We start from the raw sequence: 20533 nt of genomic DNA, 5'->3' as shown, positions 1-20533 counted from the left end.
GCCCTGTAAACTTGGATCAGAACAGATCCCACAGTAGATTTACCTACTCCAAATTGATGCCCCACTGACCGGTAGCAGTCTGGCGTTGCAAGCTTCCACAGAGCTATAACCACTCGCTTCTCCACTGTCAGAGCAGCTCTCATTTTAGTATTGCCGCACTTCAGGGGTGGGGAAAGCTCTTCACACAGTTCTGGAAAGTGGCCTTATGCATTGTAAAGTTCTGCAGCCACTGCTCATCATCCCATAGCTGCATAACGATGCAATCCCACCAGTCAGTGCTTGTTTCCCGGACCTAGAAACGGCACTCAATCGTGTCAAGGTGATACGTGACTGTCACCAGCAACTGCGAATTGCTCTGCTCTGTGACTTCCAGCAGGGCTGCTAGTAGGGTGACCAGACAGCAAATGTGAAAAATCAGGATGGGGGTGGGGGGGGAATAGGAGCCTAAATAAGAAAAAGCCCCAAATATTGGGACTGTCCCTATAAAATCGGGACATTGGGTCACCCTAGCTGCTAGCGTGGCATCACATTGTTCCACACGGCGGCTCCTGTATCAGCTGTGTAAATATTGCAGGATAAGGCATGAGGTGTTTGTAATGCTCACAACAACAGTGTGCAGCTGAGCGGGGTCCATGCTTATCGTGTCATGGCGTCTGTGCGAGTAACCCAGGCTTATGAAAAAAGGTGCGAAAAAGGCTTGGTTTGTTTGCCATTGATTTCAGGGAGGGAGGGAGGTAAGTGCATCATGGGAAGCTAATGCCATGTTCCCATAACCACCTGCACCAATGTTTTGGTCCCATAAGGCATTGCAAGCCCAACCCAAAATTCCACTCAGCTACATGCACTGTGGGATAGCTCCATGTGTCAATGCAAGCCCTGCTAGTGAGGATGCACTCCGCTGACACAATGAACGTAGTGTGGACACGCAAGATTGACTTGCTTAAATCAGAGGCTCAATGTCAACTTACATAAAGTCAACTTAACTTTGTAGTGTAGACATGGTCCAAGTATGTTTGGGCATCAGTTAATGGAAAGACTGAGTCTCCTTGGGCAATGCTGTGTCAGTCCCCTGGTTTAAAAGTAGTGAGGGTGGTTGCTGCTGACAGAGTGTTTTCAGAAAGGGGTCTCCAACTGTGACACGTCTCCCCATGGTCTAACAAAACAAGGATTTGTTATATTCAGAGCATACTTAAAAGCTCATGCTTTTCATGGGGCTGTCCAGGAAGCAATGGAGTTAGAGATGAGGGTGGTGGCTTATGATCTGATGCTAATTATGGTGGGCTTCTAATCATTAGGTTTGCTATCCGTGAGATTAATATTATAATATTTGCACAAGCACTTAGTGTTGGGATAATAGTTTTTAATTAATCAAATTAAATAGCAGTTGTATAATCCTGGTGTCCAAAAGATTATTTTTTTTCTGAAACCTTTCTGTATTTTAATCTATAAATAAATAATAACAGTAATACATTCCAATTTAAAGTGAATTTCTGAAATATTTCCTTTAGTGCCTAAAGACCCACCTAACAACGTAACATTTCAGAAGATACCAGATGAAGTAACAAAATTCCAAGTGATGTTTGTGCCACCATCTGAACCCAATGGAAATATTCAAGTATATCAAGCCATGATTTACAAAGAAGATGATCCTGCAGTTGTCCAGATTCATAATCTAAGTGTCATTGACAAAACAAATAAATCGGTCACTGCAGTGATAGAGGGGCTAAAAGGAGGACATACATATAATGTCACTGTAAGGCTTAATACAGTTCTCTCTCTGTCTTTGATGTCAACAGATTTGCTTGATTAAGGAGTGAAGGCCTAAACCCAGAATATGATTTTGTTCCTTGGCATTGTAACCAAAGGTATAAAGTGTATGGGGAAAATCAGTAGTAACTGAGGACTCTTAGCATCTCACTGGTGGTAGCTAGCACCTTGTAGGACTAGATCCTAGATCACCAAGCCAGTCTTTGGCACATCCCTTTCAACTACAAAATTTTGTTCTGTCTTTTGATCCCCAAGGTGGTCTTCTGTTTTGTATTGTTTTTTGTTTCAGTCTCTGGGCCCAATCCTACAAGCAGTGACTACAGATGAATCTTTATTACTGCTTGTAGTCACACCATTAAAGCAATCAGGGATTAGGACAGGAGGGGAGGAGAAGCAAGAGTAAAAATCCTCCTGGAAATAATTGTTTGAAGGTTGGATTTGTTCCACCCCCACCCCTTGTTTTAACTATGTTATACCAGGGTCTGAAATATTGTTTTCCTTATGATTTTAGAGATGAGTGGAGTAAATGGCTCAAAGAATGACCTAGGAAGGTACTGGAGAGAGTCCCTCTGGAAATTTTTTTTATAGTGTAAATCTACTCCCTTGCTGATTTCGCAAATATCAAAGGAGTTTGGAAGAATAAACAAATTGGGCCAAATTCTTCCTTCAGTTGCACTGGTGTAAATCCAGAGAATCTCAGGTATAACTGAAGGCAGAATTTGGTCCGCTGGTATGTAATTTAAAAAATGTAGGAGAATCAGATAATAGTATCCAATTTACTTTTGTATATTGTCTTTCATACAAAAGTACTACAAAATGCTTCATGAGTGCTTTCAAGCTTTACACGCAGATAGATTATTTTAATCATAATTTATCATACAGGTAGCATCTATATATGCAGAGGGACAGGAGTCAAGAGGGATATAAAGACCATGTGACAGGAGAGAAACTAAGAGGCTCAGGCAATAGGATTTCATGATAGGCTAGGAAGATGAGCTAGGTCTTGAAATTGGATATAAAGAAAGTCAGGGAATGAGTTAGAGGTAGAGAGACATGCAAGTGTAATAGTGTGTTCCCGAGAGTACAAGCAAATGGAGTTAGAGATTAAATTAGTAGGGAAATTTTAATACGTATTTTAAATAATGTTGCTCCATATATACATAAATTAAGGTTCTAGTTCCATCGTGCATTCTGGTCACATGAATAAAATAAATAACAATCTCAAGGTTTATGTTATCACTGAAACCCTTCAGTCTTGTCATGTTATGTATATTATAAAATTGCAGGATTCATTATTCCTTTAAAAAGCATACATTTAGCTTTTGCTGATTTAAGTTTAACACAGATTTTCAATAAAATAAAGTGTTCATTTCTTTTTAAGGTGTATGCAATAAATGGTGCTGGTGCAGGGCCAAAAATCCAACTAAAAATAACTATGGATATTAAAGGTATGCATAATAAAATGCTTTTTAGCTGAGATCCCTATAAGCTCTAAAAAAATTACTGTAAATTTGTGCATGCATATGGGTTTCCCTCCTGTCCATTGCCTAGAAGAATGAGCATAAGTCTGAGAGCCTTGAATGCCTGAGTTCTATTCCTGCCTCTGCTACAGATTAATAATATTTGGTACTTATATAGGACCTTGCTGATAGTTGAATTGTACCATACACCATAATTAGTACCAATAAAACAGTGGGACTACTTATGGAATAAGGTACTACTCAGTGTCAAAAAGGTTATCCGAATTTACCATTTTACAAATATTATTTAGTTATGCCTCACCATGACATTTAGAAATAGACTATAGAACCATCTGTACTTATACCTTACCGCATCCATGAGAAGCAAATAAAATCATTGTCCCCATTTCACAGATAGAAAAACTAAGGCTAAGATTTTTTTTTAAACAGTGTTCTTTCTTAGTCAAACCTGTCACTTGTACTCTGCTCCTGCAAAGGGGGAAATCTGTGAGGGCAGACTCTCACCCTCTCAAGTATCCCGTTGCAGGGTAGGCGTCTTAATTAGGACATTAGCCTGTCCACCAAAATGTCCCAAATAAGAGGATTATATCTTATAACACAATTACATGCTTGAACCAAATGATTTTAATTAATAAATTAGAAAGCAAAACATTTTGGCTTGTCTTTTGTTTAAAAACAGAGCCACCAAGACCTAATAAGAAACCAACACCAGTTTTTGATACTAGTGGGATGCTACTTGTTACTGCTACAACAATTACTATCAGAATGCCAGTATGCTACTATAATGATGATCATGGACCTATCAAGAAAATACAAGTTCTTGTTGCAGAAGCAGGAGGTAGAGAAAGCTATTATATTCTTTTGCTAATTGTTCGTACCTTTTAGTTTCTTGCATTTGACCTATTACTCTGTTCCCTTATTGCCTTTATTGGGTGATGCAGAATTAATGTTGGGAGACATTTGACCAGTTACTGCAGCAATTGTAATACTCCAAGAAGTCATTCACGTGGTACCTCTGTGCTACCATTCCTTGCTCCAAAGCTGAAGCATTGTCTGTGTGCTGTAGACTGGATTCAGGGAACCTATCCAAGGCATTCACCCTTTTCAGCTGACAAATAGTCGCTGTTGGTTGTTGAAGTCACTCATACACTATTTCTCATGATCTTTTTCAGGGTTTATCCGTTTCTTTGTTCATGACGTCCTTTAAAAAATAACACATGCTGTATCTCTGAAATTAAAATATCTGAAGGTTCCATTTAGCAGTTTTTCCTTCTGTAGCCATTTTTTTGCTGTTAGAAGAATGCAGCCGAGATAACATTTCTCTTTTACAGCAGGAAGGAGTCATGTAAATTTATTTTGTGTAGTACGGGTCAGATTGTGAACTGATGAGCTTTTGCTGATGAACATTTGCTCATATGAGTAGTCCCATGGGACTAGTGTATACCATTCATACTTCTGAAAAATGGTCACTTATTGATGTATTTAAATGGGAGCTAATGGGAGCTATTGGGTGCTAAGGGCTTCTGAAAATACAGCCATTGGTTTACCTTCTTTAACTGCAATCTGTTTGGGATTGAAATGATTTATAATTAATTTCTTCTGACAATAGTTCAGCATGATGGAAATGTTACTAAGTGGTATGATGCCTACTTCAAAAAACCAAGGCCATATTTTACAAATGAAGGCTTTCCAAACCCACCCTGTACAGAAGGAAAGGAAGTACTGAGTGGCAAAGAAGATATGTATGTTATAGGTGCTGATACTACATGCATGATACCTGGGAGTGAAGATAAAATCTGCAACGGCCCCCTAAAACCAAGAAAGCAGTACTTGTAAGTATACAATTCAAGTTGTATGTCAATGTTTGAGTAATAAAAATGTTTAAACAAAAATATGCATTTATATGAGTGACAATCAGACAAAATGCAAAGGTGATATATTGTTAAGGCCTATTTAAGAAAAGGCGAGGTCTAAAGTGATTTCACAAGAAGCCATAAGCACACTGGGACTTTCTGTATGAAGTGGTTTTAAATTTTCATATACTTAATTTTTTTTTACTGGACTGTAAAAGTGAGACAACTGACAGGTAGTTTTTTTGTTTTAGTAATATAAGATTGTTCTTCCTGAATTCAGCAAGTCTAAGTGCAAGATAAGTACTATCCATTTCACGCATCTGCAGTATACTTTTAACACGCTGACATTAGGATTCTTAAATTATATGGAGTATACTGATTGCATGTTGTTTTGCCCCCAAATGAAAAATAATTACTAGTTCTTTACTGAATGAATGATTTTAATACTTGTATGTAAATATTTGATTCCTGAATTTATTTAATTATTTTATAGATTTAAGTTCAGAGCAACAAATGTTAAAGGCCAGTTTACAGATTCAGACTATTCTGACCCTGTCAAAACTTTAGGTAAGGAGAACTTAATTTATTAAAGACATTTTAATATTTCAAAAGCATCTGATAAGTTATGAAATTGCTCCCTCTCCTTTTTACAAGATCATTCACTTTTAAGTTAATAACCACAACTTTTGGTGGGCCTAGCTTAACCTCAAGAGTGCACAGTCCGAAAATCCATTCATCCCAGAGGATGCCCTGCAAAGCCATGCCACAGTATTTGCATGATCTTCTTGATGAGTCTCAGCTGTGATCCATTCCTTCTATTGGCAGCCATCCTGTGGACATGATCCCTTGACCCTTCAGGTTCAAACAAAAATAAACAACTTTTATCAATCATAAACAGATTGGCAAGGCTCTGCTTAAACCAGTGGTGTTCTAACGTAGAACCTAGACAATTCTGGATGTCACTGGCCAATGGCAAAATTGTTGTTGGACCCCAAACAGCACAGACCTGCTGCAGCAGCTGCACTGATCCTGAGGGAGTGAGATTCAAACTTCTTTGGGCAGATCCCTTGAAATTGATAGGTTTCTTTAACAAAATAGTAAACCGATACTTAGGAAACTACCATCCCTTGGAAAAGGGAACCCGAGCAAGCTGTAGAAGTCCCTAGATAATAGCAGAGGGCTGCTGCTGGACATATTTCCTCCTCTGTGCACTCATCTTGTGCCCTCTGAGCTCCCCAGCCCACCTGATCTGTCTTAGAAAATGAAGTGTCACATATTGGAAGTACCCAAATGCTAGTGCCCAACCTGAATGGTCTATTTCCCTGACCCTGAATGCTCAGGAAAAAAAGAAATTACAATGCTGCTTTCTGCCTTAGAAATCTCTGACACTCAAAGTCATTGAAGCAAATACCCTGAAGGGCCAGCATGACAGGGCAGTATGAAAGGAGTTGTGATTACAACCCCTTCCTTCCCCTTCAAGATACCTGTGCACCAGAAACCCCCTGAATGGCTTAAAGAAACCATCCAGGCAAGCACAGAATGAAATGCTTTACAGGCAAATACTGTAGTTAATTATAGTCCCTACTGTACTTGCACTATTGAAAATTGCACCACTTGCTCCTCTGGCATGTGCCACAATTGGACAAGACATGGTTGCCTTTACTATGACATGAAATCAGAAAAAACAGCACTGTAAATTCTCCAAGTCCTAGGGTTTCCTGTTCTCTTTTTCAGTGCCAATACTACCTTGTGCCAAGGTTCCACCGGAATGATGGCATCACAGCTGGCTCTTGCCTGGCCAGATAAAGCAAGCATAATAATTAGTTTTGGGCAGGAGTGCCTCACTTACGCAAAACTGCACAATAGATTTTAGTGTATATTCTCCTCTCAACCATTTTGTGAATACCACTATTCTAATCTGGAAGAGATTGGGAGTCATTTAGTCATGGCTATGCCACAAAGGATGCATCCACACTAGGAAGAAAGGTGGGGTTTTTACTATGTTTTAGCTAATACATGGTGACCATTGTGGTAAAGGCAGTTGGTAATTTTCACCTGTTAGCAGGTGGCAGTAAACAATTGGGGGGATCCTAGGGTTTACCTCCACCTGCTAACACATGTGAAAATTACAAACTGCCTTGTCCACACCAGATTTTTAACATGTTTGTTACCATGTGTTAGCTTATGCTTGGTAAAAACAAAACAAAGCAAAAACACTTTTTCCTAGTGACGTCAAGGCCACAGAGAGATGAAACTATCACAATGTGACATTTGCATTATCCTATTGCCCCTTTGTGGATCAGTATCATTATGTATTGATGTGACAGCAGATCAAAATCATTTTGCAACACAATGTCATTTGTCTCTATCTCTCTATTTTGTCCCTCTCCCACTACCTCCCCACCTCCACATCCTCACCCCTGCTCCAAACCTCTTCCTGGTTGCTAGGAGAAAGAAAGTTTCTCCTCTGTTGGAGGGTTGTGAAAGAGCGAGACAGGATTCTGGCAACTCTAATTCATTTACTTAGTACTCACCAGCACCTCTGTTTGCGCTTTCTTGACCAGATATTTTTGTTTTTTACTTTGAATTAATTGATTGGCAACTAACTCAAGATAATCAAGATCTTTGTGAAAGCTAGTTTGGACTAGAGCTGTGTGGAATTTTTTGGCCAAAACATTTTTTTAATGAAAAATGCAGCTCTGGGTCGACAGTTAACATTTTGTGAATTTGTGTCAAAGCTGGAAATGGTTTGTCAGGTTTTTTTTAATTGAAATGTTTCATTTCAACATTTCTGAATTAAATCATTTAGAATTTTTCAATTCAAAAAAATTTTCCTTTCAAAATGTTCTTCAATTTTATTTAAAAAATTGGAAAACATTTTTAAAAATTTGAAAATGAAACAAAACATTTCTTTCAGTTTCAACAGAACAATTTTTTCATGAGTTTTTGGTTCACTGAAAATTTTGAACAAATTTCATTGATCTGAAATATTTTTTGTCCTTTTTTTATTTTTCAGTCTGGCCAGCGAGCCAAAAAAATCTGTTTTATTCACACAGCTCTACTCTGGACATTCCCCAATCATTTGTTCCAGGCTACTCATGTTTGTAGTTTACCTGAGGGTTCAGCCAATGCTGGTAGTGTCTACACGAGCCTTTACAAAGGTATTAATTATCTCAAGTTAATTAACAATCAATTAGCTTAAGGTAAAGTCTAGTGCAGACAAACTCAAAGAGCATGTGTGAAGAACTGCACCTGTGGCTGGAGAACCAAAGGTTTAGTATTACTGCTTTACAGTATTTTTATTAGTGATATAAATAAGCAAATGCCAGATGCAAAACAGATTTGATATTACTGTTCCAAAACTTTGGTGTGGGACCTGATACCCTTTTGACCCAAGAGATTCACCGCTTTTCAGGGTTTTACAGATTGTTTCCATTAGAAGGAGAATTAGAGGATGGATTTGGGTATTTCTGTGATGCAATCCTGTTAATTTACAAAGAATGTACGAAATCCTGTTTCTATGAATGCAGTAGGAATTGAACAACAGGAGGCAGTTTCTTTGCTCACAGTTCCAAGCCTCTTTCCAGCCAGCACACTGTTCAAAAAGCCCTCTCTTGGTTTTCTCTGAGGGATGTCTACCAGCTGACTCAGGCTCACAGGGTTTGGCCTGCTGGGCCTTTTCATTGCTGTGTAAACTTCTGGGCTCCCACCCTCCAGGGTCCTAGAGCTCAGGCTTCAGCCCAAGCCCAGACATTTACACAGCAGTGAAACAGCCATGCAGCCCACGGACTGTGAGCCCGAGTTGATTGTCTAGTTGCTGTACAGACATACCGACAGAGTCATGCTGCAAGTGCTTCTCTTGCTGTTTTCCTGGCTTTCTGGCTGCTTCTCTCTGCTTGTTCTCTTACTGTTCCTCAGTACTTCTGATTGTTTCAGCTTATACACACAGCTCTCCACCAAAGAGTGCTAGCTACCTGTACATTCAATTCCTAGCTAACCCCATCAGCCCACATAGCTCAGCTTCTGACTGACCATACTTGGGCCTGTGTTTTGGCCAGAGACTCCTGTTGTTTCATCTTGCTCCAAGAAGAAGCTAAACTGTTGCTTACATTTATCCTGAATGAAGGGCATCTGTCAAACCCACCAGCATCAATGAGGTTTCACCCAATCTCCATCATAACTGGTGCTATCATAACTCCATCATAACTATCATAACTCCATAATCTCCATCATAACTGGTGCATAACTGGTGCTAAGGAGAATTGCATGTTTATCTCAAGAAGATAATATTCCCTGTGCAGTGACCATCAGTTAAATACAACCAGATATACTAAATAATAACTTTTGATCTGCATTACAGAAGAAGTTGCCAACCTGTGGGTCATAATCTGCAGGAGCTGGCTGGTTCCATGGTGCTAGTTCTTTGTTTTCAACTACTAAATTGCATTAAAAGGAAGCTAAAATTACATTAAATACTTTCCTCATATTAATTTTCCATGTAAGCAACTGTTGGTAGCTTCTTACATAATTGCAAATAGGAGGAGAGGTGGCTGTGGAATTACAAATGGGTGTGGAAATGAGCCACAAACACAATTTTCCTAATACATTTTTCTGGTCCACACTATTTAAAGTGATGAGGACCCCAATGCTCATTTAGATTTGATCATTTAGATTTATTAAAATTGCTATGGTCTTGTAAAATATCAGCTGAACTTTGCACGTGATGCAGTTACTGGTATGCTGTTTTATGTACAGTAGATGTTAATCCTCAAGAAGTTTTAATAAACAATGGTGTCTATTTAACATTCCGTGAATGTCTTAATATTGTGTATCTAAGACCACTAATATCTGGGAAGTTTCATATAAAGTGTTGCTGGATTAGTTTCAAATATTCAACAAGCCACATCCTCTCTGGGTGTAAATGGATGTGGCTTCATTGCCATAAATGCCTCCTATTTTACTAAGTCTTCAGAATGAAATACCTGGAACTTCATTTTCTTTGAGAGGCCCATGGGATGAAGGCAGAGGGATCACGAAGCTAAGTGAGATTGGTCTCACCAAGTTTCTAGGTAATCGATAGGTTGGGAAGGTTTGTAGAGTAGACAAGGAGCGCTGCTTCCCAGTCTCGTGGATCCTGGGGCTCCACAGGTAAGGGAAGGCCTATGCCCATGAAAGCGGAGTGTTTCCACGGGGAAGACAGAACAGACTCATCCATGCTACTTTACTGGCCTACCCTTTAGGCATGGCCTTGTGCAGTGATCTGTTGTGTTGTCACAAGGTGCATGGTGGCAGCTGCAGAGGAGGACCCAGCGGGAGTTAATGCCCCTTGGATTTACATGAGGAAAAGCATGGTTTCAGCAGCTGGTGAGGTTGCAGCTGGTCCTCTGCTCAACCCACTCTTGTCCCACTTCAAAAATCCTGTGATGCCCAGACCCTGCTGAGCTTTGGCAGAAGAGCTCCTACTCGCTGCCAGGAAAAAGGGAGCACAGGGCTCCCTCATCCCACTCCCCCTTCCCACGCTCCCCCTCCCCCCCCACCGAGAAATGTGCTGGATTCAATTCCCTTTTGTTTGCAGAAGTAGTCAAAGAACGATCCAGTCTTCAGATATTTGTTCTTCAAATGTTCAGTCCCAGTATTGCCCACTTTCTGTTGCAGGTGAGGGACTGTCAGAAAGAGCTGTAGAAATAATACTTGCAGTTACTTTGTGTATACTTTCCATAATTCTTCTTGTGGTGGCAATCTATGCTTTTGCAAGGTAAGACTTCTTTGTATATACAATACTACACATTCTTTTTCATCTGTATGCAAATATGTCTTTACATATAGAAGAAATAAATCCTATACTTAGAACCATATATAACCAGCCTGGTATCTTAAATTATGTTGCATTTTAATACCATTTTTTAGCATATAGAAACTTCTGTCATCCATTACAGAGGATGAGTAGCTTGATTTGAAGTCAGCAAGTTAAAGTCTGTTCTCAGTCACACTGGTGAAATTCCAGAGTAGCTCCACTGAAGTCAATGGGTCTAATCTGGAATTACACCTGTATTTGAGAAATCAGAAATTTGACCCTAGGTGAGGTAACCTATAGCATGCATAGATGCCTAGTTGAAGAAGTAGTCAAACTGCTGCATGAATGACATTCATTCGCTCAGTAGCCACAGGTGCTATTCTGCCACTACTAGTTCACCAGGGCATTGAAGGAAAATAAGAAATGGAGGTCAAGAGTTTACACAGGAGTTAAGAAGTATAAGGACTTGATTCTCTTTTCACACAAGTTTTACACTAGTATAACTCCATTGGATTCAGTTGAATTACTTCTGATTTACACTAGTGAAAATGAGAGGAAAATCAGGTCCAAGTAGTAATAATTTCTGAGGAAAACTTTCTCCATTGTCAAAATTTTGCCAGTAAAATGTGGCTAAAATGCTTGCTGACAAAAATGTTCAAAGAGATGGGTAAAATTGCTACTGGTTTTGCTATGCTCATCACAGAATGAAAACTGGAAGTATCATTGTTTTTCTAGAGTTTCTTTACTCCCAGTTCTATGAAAGGCTGAATCTATCCTTCTATCCTGCTAATTCATGTGTAATTAATAAATCATTTGAATATTCTCTCTCATTCACTCTCAACTTTGTTATGATCTTTGATTTAGAATCCGACAAAAGCAAAAAGAGGGAGGCACCTACTCCCCACGGGATGCAGAAATTATTGACACTAAATTCAAGCTGGATCAGTTGATCACAGTGGCAGACCTGGAACTGAAGGATGAGAGATTTACTCGGTAAGCATACCCCTTAGGCAAAGCCCTAGTCCAAAGGATCTGTAGCCGTGACCCCTTTCTGACCTTTGCTTGTTTGGAAGTGTTTGTGATGTTCTTATTTACACAGGTCACTAAGATCCTCTTTCAAAGGGTGCCCTCCATCCTCCAGACACTTCTGACTAGTAGAATATTACTTAATCTTCACATCTTTTACAATAAGATAAAGACCTAAGTTATAAAAATATAAAGATCTAAGTGCAAATCATCCTTTAATTCTGATGGCAAAAGGAGATGCATTTCTTAAACATGGGAAATTGTTCAGTATTTTGATGGCTCACTATTTTCTGTGGATTGCAGACTTATAAACATCCCAAAAGATCCAAACCCTTAAACTGTGTCTTTTTCAGCTCAATCAGTAACATAGTCATTGTTTAATTGACATTTAGAAAATGTTTTTGCACAAGGGGACCAATTTTGCAGCTGAGTTTCTCTGGAACTTGAAAACACTCTGGCCACATCCATACACCCAGACCCTGGAGAAACATGTAGTAGCCCTAGGTCACTCACCTGGCCAGATTTCCTGGGTTTTCACAGAGTTACAGAGACTCTTGCCCCATGTATTGTTTGGAGGGGAAGCTGTACTGTGTTCCTTTTGGTAGTCAAAAATTGCCACATTATTCCACAGATAGATATCATGAACATTCTAGACAGTGTGCTATGACTGAATTAGCAAATGTTGGATAAATGTTATTGACATGGCTGTATTTTCCCTACTGTGTCACACAGCACATAGAATGGGAAGCACTGTGGCAGGCAATGTCCTTAAAGATTGGAAGCCTAAGATTACCTTGCCCTAGCAGTTAATCATCCTACTGTTGCAGACTACGGGTAGCTTGAAGATGAAAGCCTATAGCTCTTGCCATAAAACATTCAAAACAAACAGGTCTGTGTATGGTGCAAAAAAGTATTATTGCATTATAAAGCTGTTCAAATGTGTGCCACTTGCAGCACATGGTCAAACATACTGGGAATCCTCTGGTGCTAATGAATGCAATGCAGCTGGTGTGGGCATTGTGCAACATTTTGTTTAGATAATATAGTCTAATACCCATTAGCAGTAGTGGAGATGTTCACTTTCAACAGACGGACACAACCCTTTGCACCTTTGTAGCTGTAAACCAGATAAATGTCCTTGATGGATCAAAAAAAGTCATTAATTTGAGACGTTTCCTACAAGGTATACATTTGAAAATTGCTAGCAAAATAAGAACAATATCGTTTTTGTTTGTGTACTAAATTATTAATGGATTTTACTTCCAGATACTCCTCATTTTTCTTTAGACGCAAGGAGATATTTGTCATCCAGTAAGTTATTGCACTGTTGAAGAGACATGGTGTGGTTTCCATAATGTTGTGTGACTTGTGTGCTTCTATACTTTGTTGATCTTTGTCCAAAGTAAATAATTTTCCAAAATGTGTTCTTGGTAATGAAAATGAAATTAGTATTAGCAACCTATACTATACTATACTATACCCTATTATATGGTAATGCTAATGACAAATGATTGAATTTGTCAACATATCATCTTTGATCTCAGTGATTAATGTTAAGACACTATAATTCTGCAACTATTCTAAAATAAACTAGAGCAATTTTTAACAGAAATTATGTCAGACTCACCTCAGCAGACATACAAAAAGTAGACAGCACAATTAGAGTTCATATACCACTGTGAGTTCAAAACTGGGCCTTACACTTTTCTTCAAGCATTAGAATTTGCATATTCAGGAGAAATCCTTTTGTTTCTCCTCAGCTGCCTGTTGTACTGTCCATGCTACCAGAAAGCATCCCATTAAGATCTCAGCAAAAATTCCAGGGGATCAAATCCCATGATACATGGGAGAATTCCACTTTACCACTGCTCTGTCTAAGTTATGTCCAATTTGGATTTATACAATGTCAAACCCTGCAGGTTAGGACAAAATTGTAATATTTCATATTTACGTGCAGTTTGTTAAGTGATGTATGCACAGCAAAGACTTTACTGAGCAGTAATTCAGCATTTTTCCTTACCTTACCAATTACTTTATTTTGAGGCACTTTCATTTTGTGGCTCTGATATAATAAGAGTGATATGGAATGTAAAGGTGCCATGTTAGCATGTTAAGTTCTAATGCTACGTGCTGATGATTGCACTGAAACCGTCGCAAATGAATTGCACATTCAGAATATGGTACTAGTTCCCTATTTCTGCACTTCCTCACTGTCACGAGTTGGTTGAATTATTACATGCACATAGTCAATTGCCCAGCCATAGCTTTTCAAATAGTGAGGGGATACTTAGCAAATCACTGCCAGATTCTCACTCATTTGTGCCATCTAAACAGCATAAATGAGCCAGGTTGGGGAAGGAATCTGTCCATAAGTATCATTTCCTGCTTGTCCTATATAATGTGAAGCACTGAAAACAGTGTTCTGTAACTGGCCAGCTAAGTATCCCCTCACCATGGGAGAAATCTTAGTTGATGTACAGCCAGCACAGCCAGTTCCTGCACCACCCACCTATCCCAAGCGGGGTGTTGCACAACACAGTGCTCTGCCAGTTGTCATCTGGCTTACCGTACATCATTTGATGTAAGTTAGAGCAGCCTTAGAGCTGAGGTGGCATAGGTTGGCCCCCAGAATCAGAGAACTGAAACCCTAAAAACCTTCCAACATACCCACACGTTCTCCTATTCCCAGCAGCGGATCTTAGCATAGGAGATTATTTGGCTCGGATAGTCAGGAACATGCGGAACAGGTCCATACAGTGAGTAGGACAGGGCGGAAAGTAGTTGTCCCATCTTGTGAAAATTTCCAAGATTTCAAAACTTTTTCCCCACCCAGAATTGGGCCAAAAACTCAAAATCTCAAAAAAATAAAATAAAATTGTGAACCAACAAACTGAAAAAAATTTGGTTTGGGCTAATCAAAGTATTTCATTTCATTTTCAACCTTTTCAAAAACATTTTTAATATTAATTACGTTAAATTTCATAACAAAGTTGTTTCAAACAAACAAAAAGACAACAACAAAAAACCAACCCTTTTCAACGAACAGTTTAGGTTTAGACGAATAAGCATTTTTCAGCAAAAAAAACAAAACAAAAAACGTTGCCTCAGAAAAGTTCCCGACTAGCTCTAACACAGACACACTAATATCTGATATATATGTGCCAGATTCTTGCAATGTGCTGGAAGGGAATAATTCCTAAAATACTAACATGAGAGAGTAGTGGCGACATGTTAATCTCCTTAAGTGATAGGAGACAGGCAAGAACTGAACAGATCAAGGATTGTTTAAATCAAATCCAGCCAATCTGTCTAGGTAGAAACATTGAATGGATTCATCAAGCATACCAAGCATATGTATACATGTGATTATATCAATTCCTGATTATTGCAGCCTCTCACAACCTGGTCCAATCCACTTCTCTGGGTGGATCCCAATCTGTAGTGAGTGGAATCAAGCTCCAGATCCTATGTGCTTTTAAACCCCATGGGTCTGGCTATTGACTGGTCAGTGTTCATAGTTCTGGGTCTCTCAGGAGCAGACCCAGTGTCTGACACCCTACTTGGGCAGTTGGACTCTCTCTAGTCCAGCTGCCTTAGACACCAAAATGAGTGTCCCAGCCCTCCTGAGCCCCCAGTTGCTTATACACACTCCCTCAGTTTTCCACTTTATTGTGGGTGCTTTGAACTTCTTGATTAACCCCTTCAGGGACAACATGGCAGGCAAGCAAGGAATGCAGACTTAACAAAGATATTTCATAACCACAGGCATTTTACTCTTGGAAGTACTTGAAGTCCCACTTAAATATAATCTCTGACCCTTTTGGTCATTTATCCAGGCTGAGAAACTCCACCCCAGCTCCCATCCAAGCTCCTGTGTAGAGAGTTCATTTTTCTTGTGGATGGATTTGGTAGTGGAGCGACATTTAGAATTGATGGCACTAGATTTCTCTGTACCAGCTTCTGAGGAGGAGCCCAGGGAGCAAAATGGCATTCACAAAACAAAATGGCATTCACAATTTGACACAGACATATCCCCAATTTATCGCACAGACCATGCAGCATTTTTTCATAATCAACACTGTCATGATCTACAGTCCAGTTAAAGGGACAGATTCTGTCTTCTATTACAGTCCCTTCACATGTCTCTGATGTAAAGGGGCTCTAAACATGGTGAAAATGGGCCTTAGGGAATACGCCTGCACGGGGATATTCCTGGATGGCATAAAGTTGACTGCCATCCCTTGCACCTCCTGGCATAGAGGTATGCCAGGGATTTTCTGAGGAAAGGAGAGGACGTGGCCTGAGAATATTGTGCTGTAGCTATTCTTGGTTGCAGAAGGGCCCTGAGAGGCTGTTACAACTGAGTGTAAATTAGAGTACTCATGAGGCACAGTCAAGAATAGAGAAGATCCAGAGGTAGCTTCAAGCCACCATTGTCTCATCCTTACTCCTCCATTTCTGCACAGGAACAGAGAATCTGGCCTACAAAGAATTCTTTTATTTGTTGACCAGTAGATAAGATATTACTGGTTCTGGCAGCACTCTCCATTATACATGTAGGGATTACCTACTTAAACCAATAAAATCTTCTTTATCTACCAGTAAAAAGATAAAAACAAAATATTTTAACTGCATCCACCATCCACACAAACCATATGTAAGAGGAATGTGAGCATCAGGGCTACGAGATCTGGTGAGGCATCCGCTGAAAGTACTCTATGAACATTGCACGTTCAAGGAACATTCTACCCAACAATGCCTCATATGATAGCTAGCTTATGTGTGGCAGCTACCCTGCCACAACTGACATTGGCACACAACTCACACGGAATGACCAAGGGACTACAGATATGCAGCAAAAGGCCATTTCTCCACCCACAAAGTACCTGGCTGAAATTAACCCAGACAGTTTGGATTGACAGGACTAGGTTATGGTTTTAAGTCCCTGTCTGCATGGATTTGTGCATAAGACAGGAGGGGCTTCATATTAGCAGCAGCTCCTGGATGCATTGCAGATACAATGCTTTGTGAAGTGATGGGGGGACATGCATACAACAACAGCATCTGTTATACCCTTTAAAACATACGGGGCACACTCTCCCTTTGCCCATGTCAGCCCAGCTCTTCTGTGGATGGGGTTGCGGGATAGAGGACACGGTGATATCATTGCCCCTGCATGCCCCCTATAGAGGTTTTAGTGCAACTGTCAGGGCTAGATTCCCTCAGTTTAGTGTACCAAGGACCAGGATTTTGCCTAGCCACTGTGCAGTTGAAGGGAATGGGCCTGGTATCCGCTCCCCGTTGCCCTTGATCACTTGTGAAGGGTTAAGCCCTATGTAGGTCTCAATTAACTTGTTAAAAATTAGTTCCTCAGTTATTCCAAGCAAGTGTCAGTGGTGCTTATGAGTTAAGCCTTTAGTCTACATATTCATTTCTGTGGTTTTCCATTTGGACAAAGTTTTAATTCCCTATAGATTTCAACTGATTGACCCAGAGAGAAAGCCGAGTCTGTGTCACTATATGGTCTTCAGTTACCATTGCCAACACAAATAAATGGCTTCTTTCTAGGTCTATCGGAAGTAATCTGAGTGGGATTCAGATTTTTGATAGACTTCAAAAACTCCCATATGTGAAACAATACACTGTTTAAAAAGAAAATCAGATTTAGGGCAACAAAGTATTCTTTAGCTTAGAGAATGCTTTACTTCCCCCCATTAAATGCAGAGTAAATGGAAATGTTAAATTATCCTGTTGAAATAGGGGAAGTTGTCACTTTACAGTCTGAGTATGAGTTGTACTTTTCATGATCTGATGATATTTGCATCATGATGTTTCATACAGGAGACTGGAAAGTGAGTGAAGCTGCGCTGTTGGCAGACTAGTGTTTGTACATTAAAAATACTGTAAGAAGATAAAACTATTACCTCTTATCACAATGTTTCATTTTAGAAATATTGAGAAAAATAAGCTGCCTTTTTAAACCCCTGAAAGTTTACAACCAAGCATAATTGTGCTATGCAAAACTCCATTGAGCTATTTTGGATGAGAACCCTCATCATGGCACAGTTCACTCATTGTAAAGTTCCTTATACAACAAGGTTTCAAAAGCCTCAGATCGCACATCTAAATGCACATATGGGTACTAAATGGCCTGATTTTCACAGGTGCTGAGCCTCTCTGTATTCCCCCACTAGCTCCACAGGGAGTTGTGAAAGCTTAGTACTTCTGAAAATCAGATCCTTCATGTAGGTGTCTAATTATGGAGGTAAGTGTCAAACTTGAGGCACCCAATTGGCCCAACTACTTAAAAAACATTTAGTGCTTGTGAAAGGTGCCAGATGACCACCACTGAACATAGAAATCTTCTGGTTAGCAACGCATATGTGAACTAGAAGGAAGCACGTTTTGTCTCTAAGCCTATTCAGTGCTTGACTTGCCTTGTTGCACAGCCAATGAGAGTGCCAAGGATGTTGGTGATGGTCCCATCTCAGTGTTGGCTGTAGGGTCCACTATATCTTGAGCACAAAGGCGCTAAATGTCATATTCTGGTTGGTCATGTGATGTGTAAATTGAATGTCAATTCCCAAACAACAGAACTACCAGTGCAGTAAGTTACTAATCACAAGCAATTTCAGGGGACTGAAGACAACAGAATCTCAGAAATTTCTGGGATGTCAATTGGGACGTGACTTTTATTCCATTGCTCCAAGGGGAAGACGGGGGATTCAAATAAAAAGGAAGAGCAAGCAGCATTTTTTGCAGAATCTGCTAAGAATTTTGTCCAATAAAATTATAAAGAGGGAGGAGTGCCTGACATTCAAAGGCTAGCATATCTGTGCCCGATACATTGGCGTAATTAGTTAAGAATAGACTCTCCTTGAGAAAACTTTAGCTCTGTGAAGCTGCCAAGGTTTATGTGCCAAGTAAATGCTGGCTTGGCCATAAAGTAAGACCAGAATACAATAAGTGCTAGTGAAACTTGTGAACAGACTCCACAGAGAAGTTCTGTGTTCATGCAGAAGGTGTCAATGCTTTATCATTCTTCACTCCCTTTTTCTGCCCATTCGGGATTTGTACCTCTGCCTTAACTGTCCTCGTTGGGCACTTTGGGTGTAATCCTGCTCTTACTGAAGTCAGTTCCAAAATTCCCTTAACTCCAATGGGATAGAAATCAAGTTCTTTATAAGCCTTATTTTGGATAGGGATTTCCTGTAATTTGGTTGCACTAGCCAGTTTACATTGTTTTGAGAAAATGACCATATCAACACAACATATGTCGCCAGTGCACATATAGTGTAGCCTTGACATTAATTTCTATAGTGTTATGCAGATAATTTAATAGTATATGGCTCTGCAGTTGTTTTAATAGTGTTTTTGTTTCTCATTCATATTTCCATTTCTCTTTTTTCTAAAATATATTTATTACAAAGGATAGGAGACAGTGATTTTCTAAAAAATGTTAAAGTATAGCTTCTCAAAACTAAATTCTTAATAAGATTATTAAAGGAAATCCATATGATTATTTACACTACTTAAAGTATTCCAGAGGTAAATATGTTAAATACATTTTAATTGGTTTAATTTTGAAGCTTATGCGATTTTAGAGAGAAAAATGTTAAAGGTGTAAATTTTTGAAGGACCAAAATTTTTCATTTTGAATTTCTTTGCTAGAGATTAGGGCCCTAAATTGATAGTGCTTGATGCACCTATGGAAGGTGCTCAGATACTATGGTGATAAGCACAGTATAAGAACCTATACAGAAGAAAAGAGAACATGTAGGCCCTGATCCTGCAGTGTGCCTCAATATGAAATAGCCTTCTAGGATCAGCCTTTGGAGCCTAAATATGTAGCCTGATTTTCAAATTTGCTGAGCACTCAGAAACTCCCATTGAAGTTAGTCCACTTATATAGGGGCTTAAATATGGAGTTGGGAACCTACTCACCAGTTTTTGAAAATCTTGGCTTTAGCCATTTAACTTCTATATAGTCATAAAACTCACAGATTTGAAAGATGGGCACATGTTGGAGCTACAAAGGGCTTTTTGCCCTCAGTAGCCTTCTTGAGCATCCCCAGAGCTGCTATGTGGTCTGGGAGGCAGGTTTCCTTTATCACCCAAATGCTCATCTGCGCTACTTGGGCTTGACAGTGAGTCTCTGAATTTGCCCCTAAAAGAATGACATTAACACATTTCATTTTATACTATATCCTTAATGCAAAACAATGGGATGACCAACGTAAGTAAAGCAGTGTACCTGATGTGTGGATTTCTTGGGCCAGTGAGCATTTTTACCACAGAACATTGGTAAAATGATCTGAAGAGAATAATAGGCTGAAACTGTATCAGCTATACTTATAAATACATAAAGTAAGAGCTCAATAACACAGTTATCCAAGATATCTAAAATACAATATTATCCCAATCCATGGAAGAAATCAGTTTAGCTCTGATTCTTTAGTTATTTAAATTTTGCATCTAAAGCCTTATCAGAATGCACTCTATTCTCTGACTTACTGCATTTAACACAATCTCTGTTACAGGTTACTTAGTTATAGAAAATCCATCAAGTAAGTTGATTAAAGATTTTTCTATTATGGCTATCAGTTCACTAG

At 39.4% G+C, this 20533-nt stretch overlaps 1 protein-coding gene across 1 annotated transcript in view; it reads left to right on the top strand.

Annotated features, from left to right (window-relative positions):
- PTPRQ (protein tyrosine phosphatase receptor type Q) overlaps nucleotides 1-20533 on the top strand; it is a 207080-nt gene that overhangs the window by 160285 nt on the left and 26262 nt on the right. The window contains exons 48-56 of the mRNA XM_074941974.1: nucleotides 1509-1753; nucleotides 3149-3215; nucleotides 3928-4086; nucleotides 4858-5080; nucleotides 5595-5668; nucleotides 10757-10856; nucleotides 11760-11888; nucleotides 13188-13232; nucleotides 20462-20488. Coding sequence (XP_074798075.1) covers nucleotides 1509-1753; nucleotides 3149-3215; nucleotides 3928-4086; nucleotides 4858-5080; nucleotides 5595-5668; nucleotides 10757-10856; nucleotides 11760-11888; nucleotides 13188-13232; nucleotides 20462-20488 — 1069 coding nt within the window. The remainder of the gene's footprint in view (nucleotides 1-1508; nucleotides 1754-3148; nucleotides 3216-3927; nucleotides 4087-4857; nucleotides 5081-5594; nucleotides 5669-10756; nucleotides 10857-11759; nucleotides 11889-13187; nucleotides 13233-20461; nucleotides 20489-20533) is intronic.

The sequence above is a fragment of the Natator depressus genome, chromosome 1, assembly GCF_965152275.1.
Source record: "Natator depressus isolate rNatDep1 chromosome 1, rNatDep2.hap1, whole genome shotgun sequence".
NCBI lineage: Eukaryota > Metazoa > Chordata > Testudines > Cheloniidae > Natator > Natator depressus.
The sequence above is the reverse complement of the archived record's forward strand: the minus strand, read 5'-3'. Positions and strand labels throughout refer to the sequence as shown.